The 17,377-nt window shown below is 35.8% G+C and overlaps 1 protein-coding gene across 2 annotated transcripts in view; it reads right to left on the reverse strand.

The window, feature by feature from the left end:
- Positions 1–757: 757 nt before the first annotated feature.
- The window catches only part of Rai14 (retinoic acid induced 14), a 137,174-nt gene continuing 120,554 nt past the window's right edge, over positions 758–17,377 (reverse strand). The window contains exons 11-18 of one of the 2 annotated variants that reach the window (XM_026390126.2): positions 16,272–16,358; positions 15,060–15,146; positions 12,775–12,829; positions 10,168–10,286; positions 7,893–9,428; positions 6,332–6,481; positions 3,230–3,295; positions 758–2,655 (exon numbers count right to left, since the gene is read on the reverse strand). In XM_026390126.2, the coding sequence (XP_026245911.1) occupies positions 2,578–2,655; positions 3,230–3,295; positions 6,332–6,481; positions 7,893–9,428; positions 10,168–10,286; positions 12,775–12,829; positions 15,060–15,146; positions 16,272–16,358 (2,178 nt within the window). In that variant the 3' untranslated portion in view covers positions 758–2,577. The remainder of the gene's footprint in view (positions 2,656–3,229; positions 3,296–6,331; positions 6,482–7,892; positions 9,429–10,167; positions 10,287–12,774; positions 12,830–15,059; positions 15,147–16,271; positions 16,359–17,377) is intronic. The other variant, XM_026390127.2, reaches the window with a different exon arrangement.

The following is a 17,377-nucleotide window of genomic DNA, read 5'->3' on the forward strand; positions in this document are numbered from 1 at the left end:
TGGATGCTGACACAAAATAAGGGTGAGGGAGGGAAGAATAAAAGTTCATTGGATTAGACAAAGGGGAATAAAGGGAAAGGAGGGGGGATGAGAATAGTATAGACAGTAGAATAAATTGGACAGAGCATTCCTATGTTCGTATATGAATACATGACCAGGGTTACTCTGCATTATGTACAACCAGAAGAATAGGATCCTAATTAGAACAAAGTATACTCCATGCACGTATAATACATCAAAATATACTCTACTGTCATGTATATCTAAAAATAATAAAAAAATTCAAAAAAAGCCCCACCAAAAACAAGAGAATACTTATTATTCAAATAGCTGCACCTATTTCACTGTCGTTGGTATTTGTGATTTTAACCTGCAAGAATAAATTCCACAAGAGTTATTTCAAGAATGAGTTATCCTTGTTAGGGTAGGAGAATGTATTAGAATTTTTTAAAGCATTATTACCTTTAAAGAAGAACATGGGTGTAGGGTGATGGAATCTAGTGGAGGCTTCCATGATAAAGAGGCAACAGAGCAAACAAGAGGCAATTTTGAATTAAAGGACTAGGAGGATATAATTGCCCCAAAGTGTCTGATAATTGGGGCAGGCTCAGCATGAAAACAAGAGCTGGGAGACAGAATGAGTTGAGGCTGTGTGGACAGCTCTCACCATCTGAGCATTGTGCAAAATAGAAAAACCTCACTGAAATGCTGTTGAACTGATCAGAAGATATAGGTATGTTTATGAAGACACCAAAAAAACAGTTGCAAAATGAAACAAGTTTATTTTCTGCAGTAATTTCTGCAAATTACAAAGACAAAATGCTAAACTACAGCATATAACTTTTCATATTTAACCAGAGTACTTGTAATAAATATGCATCCTGAAACAAGATAAAAGGCTACACTTTGTCAGGCATCCTACAAAATGTCTCAAGTTTTATACTCTGCAGCATTTCTGTGGGGGGACATGTCAGGGGCTGTTTTGTATTTTCTTAAGTGCTGTGACAAAAAGTCCTTTCACATTTCTTTGGAGCATTTTTGAAATTCCTTAACTATAATTAAACAACTTAAGAAAAGTAACAACACCAAGCTTTAAAGCCATTTTTGTTTTGCTGTTGTTGGTCCTTATTCAATACAGATTAACATATCATCCAGTTCAGCCGAACGCCCCCTGAGCCTAGGCAGCCCTGTGATAAGTGGGCCCTGTCAAAACAGGCCTCCACTTTTAGTTATAGACTAAAAGTTCTGTATTCTGTTTTTCTCCCTTAAGATCAATGCCATAAGAGAAGCTGCAAGCAAGTAAGAAACATTTTTATCCTGAAAGTGAAGTGAACAGAAATATTTTCCCCCAAGACTTTTGCTATGCACCATGTTTCCATATCAGGATTTTTAGTTTCAAAGCTGGAAAACTGATTGGTACTAACAGTCCTTCCAGAGACAGTTTATGGGTGCTTGTAGAGTTGGGACATTCACAAATATTCAATGGGTAAAAAGAGGATTTACTATTTTCAGAAATGCACTGCAGCTCTGGGGAAATGTGGCAGAAAGTCCTAGGGGTATTGGTGGTAGTTGGGAATACAGACTATCTTTGCTATAGCTGAAAACTTTGAGGAAAAAGTTATATTTTTAAAAAGTCTTAAGCATGGTTACCTAAAAAATAGTTTGTTAATATAATCTAATGTAATTTCACTTATTTAGGGGCTTAGATATGAAAACATCTTAAAGAGCCAATAAAAATATTATAGAGAAAAAAACCCACTTTTTAAAAAAATTGAGGTTAAGTACTATGAGGCATTTCTTTTGGCTGTAAACACACAGTTTACTGTCCCTTGTTGAAACATAAATGTTTGGATTTCCTGAGCTTCACAGGTATCAGCATGAGGCAAGTTTGCATAGAAAATTTGCAATATGTCAATGATTTGCTTATAAAAACTTTTAAGGACAGTTTGCTTTTGCTTTTAAACTTCATATTTTAGTTAATAGTGCTCATCAAACTGAAATTGATAAGCAGAGTGAGGAGATACATTATAAGGCAGCTTGAGGGGAGAGAAGGTGGAATTAGAGATTTTAAATCCACAGGATATTATGATAAAGGGTGTTAAGCATGCACTTTGTTAACTAGTGCCATAAGAATTTGGTTAGAAATTAAATCATGTTTTGAAATTGGAAACCAAAGCCTAAAAGAGCTCTCCTGTGCTGATTGGCACAGCCCAAAGAGAAACGGAAGAAACATTCACTGCGTGGAGTCTTCAATGGATCACTCCGTAGTGATGAAGCCACTCAGCTGGTTAAGGGGTCTACCCACCAACATCAGGACCAGACCTCTGGGTGTGGCTGATCTCAGCTCTGGAATCTGAAGGGATGATGGACTTTCACCTCGGTGGTCTGAAGTCTCTAAGCAGTTCTGAGGAGGAGACACATTTCCTGGGGACTTGTCCTCAGAATCCTTTGGAAAGGGAAGAAGCTATGCTAGGTCACGGTGCATACCACGAATGAGAACGACGGCAGTGGTTGCCAACAACTGGGTCTAATACCGAGACGGACGACAAGGGGCAGTGTTCTCTCAAGGAATCCGCTTTACTTCTTTTGGGACTGGTTTTTACACATGGTAAGGATTTGCTTCAGTACTTTCTGGACATCTTCATCCATCTGGCCCTAGAAATTCACACAAAAGACATTCATTAGAACCTCTATTAAGTCATGGCACTTCCTCTCCTAGGAATGAGGACTGGCTGGCTGAAGGCCTTGGCTCATTCCCTCCAACTCTCAGAGGAATGTCAGCCCTATCTTTCCCACATTTCTGTGAGGACTGAGTCAAAGAGGGTGGCTTTTATCCATCAGGAAGAGGACGAGGCTGGGTCTGCCGAAGCCCTCAGCAAAGGGTATCTAGGATCTCAGTTGCAAATGAACATCAACAAAGGCAGGGGTAAGGCAGTGCCTAGGACTCTGGGAATATCTGCATGCCTGGAAAACAAATTCTGGTCTTCTGATGGGAGACAGCAGCCACAAATTCATTCATCTCATTATGATGAGGCTGCTACCAATAAAGAGGTTCAAGACTCTTGACCCAAAATCTGAAACAAAGAAAAAGGCATCTTAAAGCCTGCTAATGAAAAATATTCTCCTCTAATTCTTATTCCTTCTATTTGTTTGAATGATGGGAGTGTAGGCAACATCTGCTGCTATTTTTCTTTAGGATGTCCAGATACTTCACTGGGCGTTACCATACCTGCACAGCATACAGAAGATGCATTCTATAAACTGATATAACCTCCTGGTGTTGTTTCTTGCAATCCTAAAGAGACAATTTGACATTATTAGGAGATCTTTAAAGAACAAAAACAACAACAACAAAAAGGAAAACATGGGAAAACAGCCATTAGCTACTATGCAACTGATTCCCTCCACTAGCATAAGAAGCTTATTTGCTATGAGTTCACTATATACTTATTATTATTATATTCTTAGAAACAAACTTGCCTATTTCATTTTGGCATGCCAAATTTAGAAGAAATTTTATGTAAAAAGTTATTTTAATCCTAAGTTTAAAAAAACATGTGTACACATGCATATATATATATATATATATATATATATATATACACACATATATAAAATATATAGATCATTTGCTCATAGTAAATAGTGTAAGGAAGTTGATTAAATGCAAAAAATAATTTCCTCAGTTGGTGAATTATTGGCAATTTTTATTTATGGAACTTTTTAGAGTTTTTGTAATTTTAGACTTTTCTATAATCACTAAATATTTATTAACTCAATAATCTATTCTTTATAAGACAGTTATTGATCATACCCTGTGCATCCAGTGTTCTATAACCCTTGGCAGCTCAATTATTAGCTGTCAGTGTACTATGGAGGCAATCTCAAATGGTTGCTCACTACAGCTGATGATGGATTTATTTCTCCTTGTTGAATTTTAACTCTGGTTTCTCTCAGTGACATGTATCCAGGATCCTAACTCTTCCCTGAAGTATTCTCATTCTAAGAGGTCCTTTCTACTACTTCATCATGAAAATTGAGACCATTTAATATAGATTACTTCAGAGGCTTACAAATGTGCAGAAATACCTCTTCTCACCTCCTTCCTATCAGTGTTAGAATATGAGCTTTTTTTTTTTTTTTTTATTAAAGGACAATCTTTGAACCCTCAGTTCTTTGAAGTTCATGCCATAAGAAGGTACATTTGATACAAACTGAGAATCTCTTATCCTTGGATAGAAGCAGATGTGTTTTGGATTTAAGATTTTTTTTTTTTCAGATTTGGAGTATTCTTGGTTGAGCATCCCCTAACCTGAAAATCTGAAATCACAAATGCTACAAAATTGGGGCTCAAAATTTGTGATTTTGGGACATTTTAGATTTCAGATTTTTGGATTAGGGACAATAAGCCTGTACCTCTCTATGTTGTTTCCTTCTTACCTCTCAGCTCTCTCCATACAATTATTTAGCTTCTGATCACTGTCTTCCTTTCCATCTCCCCTTCTGTCATCATTTTGTTGACTTCAACATCTAAGTGAATGACCCATCTAAAATCTGTGTCTTTCAGTTTCTATGACTTGCTCTTCTTTCTTCTAGCTACTTGCTCTCAAGGTCATATTTTTGCCTCTATCATAACCACCTCTGAAATCTCAAATGAAAGCATCCCACTCTGTGACCACAATCTATTTTTCTAGCAAACTTACTTGCCTCTGACCCCTTCTATGACTCTTTGATCCCATCAGATACCGGTCTGCTTAATTCATTTTTCTACTGTCAGCCTATTGCCAAGGGGCCACCTAAGTGATGCATCTCTGTCTTTGCTGAATAAGTATGAGTTCTTACACAACCCTTCAAGATCCATGCAAGCATTACCACCTGTAGGAAGCTTTTCATGACTCACCCAGGTTGGGTAGATATGTTTCCTCCATAAGCACAGTATGCTAGGCACTTTATTATAACTGGATGCTTGCTAATCATACCAATTTATATTGAGAACAGATTCTGAGAGAGCAGGGGCTGTGTTTTATTCATTTTTATATCATTGACATCATATGACTACTGATACATGAGAGCTCAATAAACACACTAAATACTTGTAAGGATTACTATATAAGTCAGCACTTTATCTACAAATCTAGAATAATTGTTTTGTCAGGAAAGTAACCTGCAGAACCCAGTAAGGAGCATCTCCTACTGATTCCACCATTGCTAGAACTGTTAATAAAGAGCTAGATTTGTACTTTGTGGCCAGCAAGAGTAAGGACTGTAGAAAATGTGTTTCCCCCACCACCACTGTTAAATTTATGAAGAAATCAAATCCATTTTCTGCTTGTGAAAGGAAGCTAGAGAGAATCCATGGAAAACTAACCTTGACTTCATATAGAAAATGTAACGTACCTTGTCAACTAAAACCTTAACAGATATTGTGATAGGTTAAATAATGGTCCTCAAAAAATTTCCACATCATAATCCCCAGAACCTCTGAATGCTGCCTATTATAGATGGTACTAAGAGTTTAGAGATGGAGAGAGAGATATTCATGGATGACATGAGTGGGCTTTAAATGTAAAAAATAAGGATCCTTACATTAGGGAGGCAAGAAAGTCAAAAGAAGGAGATAAGGAGATAAAAGCAGCTCAAGTGACATGCTCTGAAGATCAGCAAGGGGTCATGAACCTACAAGAGCAGTTGGCATTAAGAAGCTGGAAAGTCAAAGAGATGGAGCCTGTTTGACCTATAGCCTCAAGAAGGAATCAGCCTGTCAACAACTTCACTTTAGTCCAGTGAAACATATTTTGGACTTCTAGTCTCCAGACTCATAAGATATTAACTTCATGTTGTATAAAGCCAAGTTTGTGGTGATTTGTTACAGTGGCCATAGGAAACCCATACAGATATTGAAAGGACTTTCCTGGGTGAAATAGAGGGGCCAAGAAGCAGTTTTTGTGTATGTGTAGATACCCAACTACCAGAGATTCTGGCCCCTAATGAGAAAAGGCTCTTGCCACTGCCATCGATGGAGAATAATCATTGCAGAAAGAAGAAAAGTGGTGGAAAGTTAGTGAATGAGTGAATAAGCAGCAACCTCCCACTGATTTCTCCCTTCCCAGCAATGCATGTGACCCATCTCATTATGGACCATGATTGGGACTTTCACTGTGCTTCTCTCTTTTGCCCTCATCAAAGAAGTCTTCAGTTCATTGCTCACTGAAGTACAACATTCCTTTAGGCTGGGAGTCTGTGTTTGTGGCTCCTGGCCCTGATGGCTAAATTGGTATGTCATCTGCCCTGCCCTCACCCCAAAACAGGCAGTGGAAGAAAGCCCACTCACAGCTAGCTGGTTCTGGAGCTGTTTGATCTGCTGTTGCAGCGCTTCCAGCTGCTGACTCTGTCTTTTGGATGAGCTTGTTGAGTAGGAGAGCTGGGAGAGGCTGTTGAGGGCCTCCTTCAATTTGGTGACTTCCTTTGACATCTCATTTATCTAGTGAAAAAGGAAAACTGTATCAATAGGCATCTAATGTGTCTTTAGAAGCAAAATTCCAGATATTTCTCAGCTTCTAATAGAGTCATATCTTTTGGTCTCTGGAACTTGAGATTCTGGAACAATTTCTTTTTAATTTTTTACAGGAAACCCACAAACTGAAACAGATAATAAAATCAGGCAGATCAATAAAGCTCTCTATATCTATTCTGTTCAGATGTAATCCCCTGAATTATGTACTGTTTTGGTGCATGGACCTAACAAGAGCTGTGATACTAATTTCCTCATTTTACCCTTAAAAAAAGTGTGGTTAAAAAATAGAAGGACTGGGATTAGAAACTTTTATTTTATTTGAAGACAACTACATCTTGTCCAATATTGCTAACATGGACAATCAGGAATTAGTTCTAGAGCCCTTATATCTCTGGACAACTTGGTTTGAAGTAAACTCAGCCTCCCACCTCACCCCACCACTCCCTATTTCCCCATTCCATAGGCCTTTGAAGTGCTTTTTGAAGTATTCATTACAAAAAGATAAATGGTGCTTATAAATAAATTCAGAGTCTCCACCATGCGGGACTGGGGATGGGGAGCAGATGCAGGTACAAAATCATCATGAACTTATGAACCTACTCTTTGCTCCCCCCCCTTTCTCTGCACCATATCCAGTGCCATCTCGAAATTCCCTATTCCCACCATGTTCCTCTTCTCTTCCTATACACCTTTGAAAATGGGGGCCAGAGAGAGTAGTGATATTTATGCTGACTCAGGGATGAGGAGTCATGGAGCTTTCAGGAGTAGGATTAAGTCTAGGAGTATTTGGATTTCCATATGATGGAGAAATCTACCCTGGATTTAAAGAGAAGTATTAAGAGATAATACACTTTCAGATACTTCTGATCCCCCAAACAGGCAGAGCTTCCATAAAATCATTTTTAAAGGACAAGTATGTACCACATATGTGAAAAAATATATATAAAAGGAAGTGGCAGAAGATTGGTATACGTTTTTTTTTTTTTTTTTTTTTTTGGCCAGGCAGCGTGGGGGTGGGTGGTTGCTGAGGATTGACCCCAGGCCCTTGCACTTATTAAGCAAGCACTGTGCCACTCAGCTCCATCCCCAGCCCTTTTTAAAATTTTAAAATAGGGTCTAAGTTGACCAGGCCTTTAAATTGGGATCCTCCTTCCTCAGCCTCTTGAGTAGCTGGGATAACAGGTATATACTAACACATCTGGCTCCTCCAACATACTGTTGTTAGTGTGACTTTAGGGGGCAGATGTAATCATGTACAGAGTCTCTAAGCATTCTCAATAGATGAGTGTCAACAAATCCTATAAATGTTTCATATAGTAAAACTTCAGGGTCTTAGGACCTATTAGCAGAAACCCAATAGCAACAGAATTTCACCAACCTTTTTATCTTTATCCTCCTCCAGTCTTGAAGAACTCTCAGAATATCTTTTCATTTCGGCAAGTTCCTCCTGAGCTTGCTGGAATTTTTGCAGAAGTTCATTTACTTCTTGGTCTTTGGATTTCAAAAGAGTCTGAATGTTTTCCTTTTCCCTTTTCATTTGTGAGACCTCACTTCGAACCTGGGCAACCTCTGAATGGACCTTCTCTTTCTCCTTTACTGAATCCTTTAATTTTGATGCCAATGCACTCACTTCACTCTCCAAGGATGACTGGAGCTTTTCATAGGAAGACCTGGGTACCATTGTGTCAGTCATAGCAGCTTTCTCCTCTAGGAGCTGCTTCTCCAATTTTGCCACTTCCACTTCTTTGCTCGCCAGGTGCTCTTTAAGACTGCTTATCTTCTCTTCCATCTCTTTTGAAGTTGTCCTCAGTGAAGTTATCACTTGCAAGTGTTCTGTGATGGACACAGAGTTCTCTTTCTGTGCATCCACCAATTGCTTGAGCTGGGTCAACTCATTTAATACTTTTGAATACTGGGACTTCATTTCAGACAGTGCCTCTTCCGCTTTGGCCTTGGACACATTTGTCACCTGCATCAGTTTCTCATGCTCTGCTTTGTGGATGTATTCAGTTGCTACATCTTCTAGAGACTTCCTCTTCCTATAATCCTCAAGCTCAGCCTGGGCTTCTTTGTACAGCTGCGACAGCTCACTTACCTGTTTATTGAGTTCATCTATCATCCTGTTCATGGCCTCTTTCATGTCCCCAGCTTCATCACTGGCTTCCTGTGTCATCTGACTTTTTAGTGTGTCTTTTAATTTTATGATTTCTTCTTGGGCCTCCTGGTATTTCTCAAACAAAACTGCTTTCTCCTTATTCATATTCTCAATAACAGAGCAGTATGAACTTTTCATTTCCTCATACTCTTCCACAGGTGCCTTAATCACTACACCTTTTTCCTTCTCCACAAGTTTTTCCTCTAACTCTCTCACTTTCTCTTTATTTCTTTCACTTTCTTCTAATGCGTTCTGCAGATCCTGCTTTAGCATATCTATTTCCCTGTCTGTGACCTTCAGCTCATGGAGATGTGAATAGCTATCTACACCCTCATGAGACAAGAGACCCAGTTTCATCTGCTTCTGAACACTCAGGACTTCTTTCATTGCCTCCTCATACTTGCTCTGAGTTTCTTTAAGTTTCTGACTGAGGTCTGAGCCATTCTCTGAAATCTCTGTGTCATTCAAGCATACCAGTTCTGTCCTTCGGGACTGGAGTTCAGCCTGTAGCTGCCTCCTCTCTGCTTCAGACCTCTCCAATCTCTTCTGCAAGTCTTGCGAAATCTCTTGTAGTTGCTGAATTCTAACATCACTGTCAAGAGTGGGTTTCCCCAAAGAATGCATTGAGATAGATGGAGATGATTTGGAGTCTGGGGAAGAGACCTCACTAGGTTTGCCCAGGGGTGGGGCCACATCAGTCTGGGTAGAATGGAAAGAATCAAAGCTTAGGTCTCCTTCTGCCTCCTTTGGTGATTTGGCCTGGGAAATAAAGCAGGAATTAAATGGCACTAAATTAAATGAACAAGCACCAGAATGAGAAGAACAAGTCTAAAATTTAGGTACAGGAGAGCTGGGTGATCGTTTTTCCATGTGTACTACTTTACCATAATAAATATATTGTTTGGGACAAGAGAGTCAGATTTACAACACAAAACTTATTCTGTGCTCTATTAGAACAGATTATTTGTGTCATTAAAAAAATACTGGAATTGTTTTGCCTGTAAAAACCTCCCACTCAATTTTTTATTTCTTATATCATTCTAGTTGCCCAGAGAGGCAATAGGCATAGTGCAGCTATTTCCTATCAAGTTCTTAAGAGTGCTGTATGATCAACTTTACAAAATGAATGAAAAATATTATATACAAATATAAATACTTATGCACATGTATACATAAAATGTTTAAATTTTAAAATATAGACATTTTAATGTATAAAAATAGAAAAATATAAAATTTTATGCAAAATTTTTCATAGCATTCTATGTAATGTATCTATAAACAAATTTTATTTGTGTAAAAATTTTTATATATTCTATTTATATTTAAATGTTAATAATTTATATGTAATTATAACTATATATGTAATTACATAAAATTTACCAATTTACAGAAATAGAATTAATGAAGAATACTGTTATCTACCCAAGAAACTTATGTACAAATATAGCCATTTGACTCCACAGAATTATCTGTGGTAGATAATTATCTATTTAGCTACCTGTAATTTATCTTGTAACTCCTTGTTGTGTAAAGTAAGGGAGGCAACTTTTGCTTGCAACAGCACAAGAAGATCTTGTTGGTCAGCTTCAGAACTTATATCCAATAAGCTATCGGCACCTTGGAAAGGAGAAAGGCAATTTAAAATGTTTTTAAAAATTAAACTGCTGTTTCTCTAACTTCTAACAGACTCACTTTCTGGCTTAACCAGTTCTTCTTCAAAGTCCTAACTATGACCATTCCTCATCCCCAGTTGGGTAGATGAATAGAAATTACTGGCATTTCCTGACTATAATATTTGTAGCACAGGTGTATCAAGCTAATTATAAAACTGATGGATTTGGGCATTATTCATTCATTTGATTAATCTTGGTTTCTGGTTTCTCCCTGTACCTCATTAAATCTCAGTTATGTGAATCCTTCTAGAAAGATCCCTGGAACCTGATTTATTTCTTATTCCTACCAGAGCATTACTCAAGTTCAGACTTCTATCACCTTTCTCGGAAACTTTGCACATGGCTTACTCAGATGCCCCATATATTCTCCCCAGTAAAAATGTAGGGACATAAATGCTACTTAAAGTGTTCACTGAGATAAGACATGGAACTTGCTCCAGAATAAAACAACAATGTCAGATTAGTCTTCCCAAAACATACGTTAGGCCATTCCTTTGGTTCAAATGCTTTGTTTCCCTCCAAAAATAATCTCCAAACTCCTTTATATGGGTTAAGGCCTCTTTATCTGGCCCCAGTCTTATTTTTCTGGTTTATGACTCACTACATCTTTCCTAAATTTCCATTTCCTCAGACTCTTTGTTTATCCACAGGACTGCCCTTGCATCTCTTTATCTAGATACCTTTTTTTTTTTTGTACCAGGGATTGAACTCAGAGACACCCAACTACTAAACCACATCCTCAGCCCTATATTGTATTTTATTTAGAGAAAAGTCTCACTGAGTTGCTTAGTGCCTGGCCATTGCTGATTTTGAACTCACAATCCTTCTACCTCAGCCTTCCGAGCCGCTGGGCTTTCAGGTGTGCGTCACTGAACCCAGCTAGATAATCTTGAGCATCCTTTACAACCCCGTCAAAGTTTACCTCCTCCTTAAAAGCGTTCACTGACCACCTGGCATGAAATGATTTTCTCCAAATCACACTATAATCACAGTTAGTAAACCACACTTTTTAGCATCATGCTGATTATCATGCCTGAATAGCATTTGAAACAATGCTACTCAAAGTGTTCACTGGGATAAGACATGGAACTAGCTCCAGAACGAAATGAACTGCGGAAAGACTTCCTATGAAAAAATGTCAGTTGCACAAGATGGTGTGCTTGGTGACATAGCTGGATGACTTTCTGGTGAAAACTCTTTTATTATTGCCGACTGGCAATAGTTTATAGATGACTTTTTGAAAAGTACAAATCTAAATTTTTTACTATTATGCTTTTAATTTATTCACAGCCATTCAATGCAGAGATGAAAACTTTAATTTTAATTTGGATGGACTAAAAAATGATGTTTTTTCATAGAAAAATTTACATCTGATATAAGGCATTATTCTGATGTATGGTAAGTCCTCTGAGTTTTGTGAGTCCTCCTAAGATAAAGTCTGGTGTGATAAACTTGGGAATTGAAGCATGACCTCAATTCTAAGCAACAGAAGTTACTTCTCAGATACAATGGATTGTTTTAAAAGTAAACCATGTAACACCTGTTCAGCTGTATTAACATTGATCTCTGCCAGGAATTTGAAAGTTTAATATTTCTCAATTTAGCAAATCAAAGGTCCAGACTCATATAAAATGCACGATACTCTAAGAAACTGAGTGCTGGAGCTAAAGGGAAACCTTGAAATCATCTACTCTATTATAAATTAATTCTGAAGAAATCATACTACATTCTTATAGATTCAGTTAAACTTTAGGAATCTCCATCTTCTTTAGAAGGGACTCTTAAAAGATACAACAAACTAAACCTATAGACAGTTTGACTGTGTGTGGTTTACTTGTAAATCTAAGTGGTAAAGTTACATTGTGACAGTCATGGAGGTGCATGGTTTTCTCCCTTCATTATATAATTTGCTGCTCAGCTGCAATGAGTGCTCTATGCTATTAGCTAACAGCCTACAGCCTGTTTTTAAATGCATAGGATAAAATATACAGTGATCTATAAGATTGTCTTGTAACACACCAAATCATAATATCCAAAAGCAGGTCTAATAACTGCCATGATTTTTAGTGGTGATATTATAAACGAATTTCCAACATATCTGCAATAACAGTAAGGTGACAGGAAATTGGCAGGGAATTCTCTTGTGATAAAGTCACTGGTCTGCTAATACCCCTGTGTTTATTTCCTATATTCATAATTGAATAAAATGCTAACATTTAATTATGGACAAGTGAAAACAGAAATGGACTTTTTTACATACCAAAGTTAGATATTTTTTAAAATTCAGGTTCAGGCCCCTGAAGCCCAGAGCTGCATTATTGGCAGCTCTATGACCACAGGCTGTTCCTGGCTTTGTCTTTGCTCTGTTCAAAGAGACATGGAGTAAAGACAGTTTGTTCAAAGAAACAAAAACAGATGCTGCTTTATCTTACCTGTAGTACTGTCACTTAGTCTATCTTTGTTTTCTCGTATAGAACTAATCTCAGCCTGCAGAAATAAAAATGATGTAAAAATAATACTCCTAAATATAACATTGCACAAAAGAATCAGGTAGATTTTCCTCCTAAGCTTACAGAGAGCAGAGTCTGTTATCCTACAAGAAAAATAAAAAATCCGAAGGAAAGAAGATATTTTACAAGTGAAAACATGGCAATTATCTACTAAGGTATAACTTTTTAAATATTCGAAATTTCAGAGTGCATATTTTCAAAACACTTTTCAGAAATATAATTTAGGGAGCACAACACAAATATATTTAAAATTATAATAATTTCATGCCATAGTTTATTTATTGGGCTATGTCCTAAATAAATAAGATGGAAAAGACTAGTTTCTTAATGATGTCAAATAGAAGTTATATTTATCTGGGTTATACATTAAAGTATATTAAAAGTAGATTTTTTAGCTTAATCATTTTTTAAATTATCTGTATTAATCTTATTAATCTTTCTAAAAGAGATGCTAATAAATAAGACCTAAAAGGAATAAGAAGATAATTTTATAAGGGAAAAAAATGCATATACTCTTGGATTGGCAACTGATCTCTTAAAGATTTCCTCTAACCCTCTGTCCCTGAATATCTGTTAATATATTACAAAAATTCTTGGAACTTCAAAGACAAACTCTCATTTCAAGGCTTTTGTTTCAAAACATTATATTAACTTGCCAAAAAATTATTATGTTTCATCTAGATGAACCCCAGACAATGATAAGAGATTACTTTTCAGCAAAGAAACTTTTGCAAAAGCCAAAATGCTAAAAATTAAGTTGCTTATTTTTGGCAAATGCTTCTCTTTATAAAAAGCTGTCCTTTCCTTTTTCCTGAAAATGTACATATTTTAACTATATAAGGTATAATAAACTATTCAAATTTTCTAATCTGAAGGGGTTTTGACAGATGTACAGCCATGGAACTACCACTATAATCAAGATCTAGAATATTTCCTTTTCCCTGAGAGTTTACTTTTTTTATTTATCACGGCTAATCCTGCCCACTCCATTCTTAGGCAACCTGTCCATTTTGCATTTTTTAAAACTGCTATAAATGGAATGTAATGGAAAAAGTGGAGATATTTTTGTGGCTCATTACTTTCATTCAGCATGATGATTTTCAGATTTGTCTATGATGTTGCTTGCACATCCAATTTTTGGTGAGTAACATTATTTTATATGAATATATCTCATTATCTGTATTATTCACTTGTTGATACACATTCAGGTCATTTACAATTTAGGAACACTGTGAATAAAGCTACTCTAAACATCTATATATAATGTTTTATATAGATATGTTTTTAGTTCTCCTGGGTAAACACTCATAAGTGGATGACTGTATCATCTTTTAGGTATTTGTGTAACTTTTAAAGAAACTATTAGTTTTCTGAAGTAGTTTGTACCATGTAATTTCCTCCAACAGAATATTAGCAGTCTAATTCTTCCACATCCTTCCACATCTAATTTTTCCACTAACATACTTTATCTAAGGATCCAATATAGGATATCGCATTGTACATAGAGAATTTTTTAAAAAATGTAACGTTTGCCACTTCATAAATAATGTTTATAAAGGAATAAAAGTTACTGCAAGTCAGAAGCCAGTAACTTTCACACCTTTTAAAAAAATTTATTTAATTTTTAATGAATAAAGAAAAAAATATGTATTTACCATGTACATCATTATGTCTTGAAATATGTATATAATATAGCTAAATTGTACTAATCAACATATGCATTACCTCACATATCATTTTTTGTGATTAGAACACTTAAATCTACTCTCTTAGCAATTATCCAAAATACAGCACATTGTTATTAACTATGGCCACCATATTGTACAATAGATCTCTTGAATTTCTTCTCCTGTTGAACTGAGATGTACACTTTGACCAACATATCCCCAACCTCCCCACTCCCTATTCCCCCATTGTATTCTGCTTTTATGAGTTCTATTTTTTTGGATTCGGTAAGTAACCTTTGTCCGTTTTTTCCTATTGAAGAAAATTATTCGTTAGTAATTGAAATTAATTCTCCCTATTCTTGTTTTACACTGTCTAAGCCAGGAAAAATAATCAAGGGGTCCTTCATGATGAAAATATTGTGAGCGAATGACTGAAGTATATTCTACTTTATTTATATTTGTCCAGTGTTATATAACTTAAAGCAAGTCTATGATGTATCATAAAATACAAGAACAAAATTGAATCCAGAAAGGAAATACCTTGAAGGGTGCTTCTGCAAAAAATACTGATTCCTTTCCCGAAAGTGGTGTTGAAGTTATTGATCTTGGGGAAGACAAGTCACTCAACTAAAAGAAGAAAATGAAAACCACCAGTAAAGAATATGTCCTCAAAGTGTTTTCTTTTCTAGTGCTGTTGAAGCAACATCCAGGCAACTAAACTCACGTAAGTACCCTTAGCTTCAGTTAACACAGGCAATTCAGCTACATCAAATAATTTTTGAGTTTTGCAGAGTATAACTTTGTTCCTATGTTAACTAGAATCAGTTTTTTAATCTATAAAACTTCTATTATAGGCTGAGAATAGTATTAATGAATAGTATTTCATGCTAACATATATTTAAAATTATTTATCAGTGAGATATTTCTATTATTTGAAGAGATTATTCTTTTCATGACATGATTTTAAACAAAAAACCCCAACCCATTTTGTTTGCCATTTCACAGATTTATGTGCTTCCTTCTCTATGAAGTAGCTTTTATAAATTCAGAAATAAAACTATTTTTAATATTAATCATCTATAAATTTAGAAAGACACATTTTAGCAATGTTTTAAGAAACCAACTTAAGTTCACTTTCATCTAACTGCCTCACTAACTACTCATTATCTTACCCTTAACTCTTACTAGAATTGTTAATGAGGAACTAAAAATAGGCTGACTTATTATTATCTTAGAAAAATTTCTATCATAAGATTATTTTTTAAATTATTATTATTATTATTATTTTGTGCCAGGGGTTGAACCTAGAAGCATTTAACCACTGAACCACATCCCCAGCCTTTTTTACTTTTTATTTTGAGATAAGGTCTTGCTAAGTTGCTTAGGGCCTTGCTAAGTTGCTGAGGCTGGCTTTCAATTCACCATCCTCCTGCCTTAGGTTCCTAAACCACTGGGATTTACAGGCATGTGCCACTGTGCCTGGCCTGTCATAAGATTTTGAGAAATTTCTTTAAGGCTTTTAAAAAAAGATACTATTTAATCCTCCAGTTTTGAAACAGATAAAAGTCAACATTATTTCCATACTAATTATCAAAATCCTTCTTATCATAATTTGTAATCTACAAAATTTAAGAAAATTTTAAATGTGCACTAAGGGTCAGGTCTAAAACATTACTTTGTGACCTAAACGCAAAATGATGAAAACTATTGTTGTTTTCTGCTTACTGATTGCTGGTTTGCTTTGGTTTTTACCTGAGTAGGACTGATAGGAGGTGGTGGAGCTTTGCGTTTTTTTGGAGTTCCACTTCTTTCTGAGCTTATTTTAGAGACTTGATCATGCTGAAAGTTATCACAGTCCAAAGAATGGAGGAGGGTTAGTTAGGTTAGTAAAGTTTGAGCAAGTAGCTTCATCAAACAAATGAGAACAATCTCTATAGCCCATGCATTTCTTAATCCATCAAGACCTGGAATCTGTTATCAACACAAAAATACAGTAATATGCATGCTCTACATTTTCTTCTAGCAGTCCATGCTTTCATAGCAAGAAGATTAAAAACATAGACAAAACCAGATTAAGTTGGTGTGGAAAACTGGGAAAGTAGAGGACAAGAGTTGTCTACCATAATCAGAACCCAGATTACATTCACATGTACTTTCCATCTTAATGCAAAACACCGGGATTTCCCACATCTCCGCATGACTTCCACCACCCACCTTTTGTTTTAAAGAAAGTAAACATGAGGGAAAGGGGGAACCTCATCTCTAAAAGTTATTGGTAAGGAATACAGTTAGCACATAATATATTCAGTATTACTTGTTGTCTATAATTTTTTTAAGAACTTTGATGTATACATAAATAGAACAACCAAACTTAAATTAATAGTGACAACATGCTTTTTAGAAAAACTCCAAAATAACAGGGAAAACGTCTAAATTTCTACTCCAAGTAATACTAAGTGTAATTTTAGGGTGAAAAACAATTAAAATAAAAGGAAAAGCTAAATGTCTTATTTTCATTAAGTATTCAACATTTTCATAATGACAGATCTGTAGTTCATATGATAATACAAGCATTTAACTCTAGGTGAAATTTTAGGGGGGAAAAAGAAATAAAAGGAAAAGTTCAATCTCTTATTTTCATTAAATAGCTAGCATTTTTGTGACTATAGGTCTGTAGTCCATGTGATATTACAAGTAGTTAAAATATTATTATTCAGTCTCAGTGTTTAAACCACATCAAACATTTTCACACCAGTGGGAAGCATTAGTACATTTCAGAAAAAGATGAATATATTATAGGTAGCAAGTTTAAAGTTATATGCTTTTGAAATAAGGTAAATCATTAAGAAAACATTTAC

The sequence above is a fragment of the Urocitellus parryii genome, chromosome 1 (assembly GCF_045843805.1).
Source record: "Urocitellus parryii isolate mUroPar1 chromosome 1, mUroPar1.hap1, whole genome shotgun sequence".
Taxonomy (NCBI): domain Eukaryota; kingdom Metazoa; phylum Chordata; class Mammalia; order Rodentia; family Sciuridae; genus Urocitellus; species Urocitellus parryii.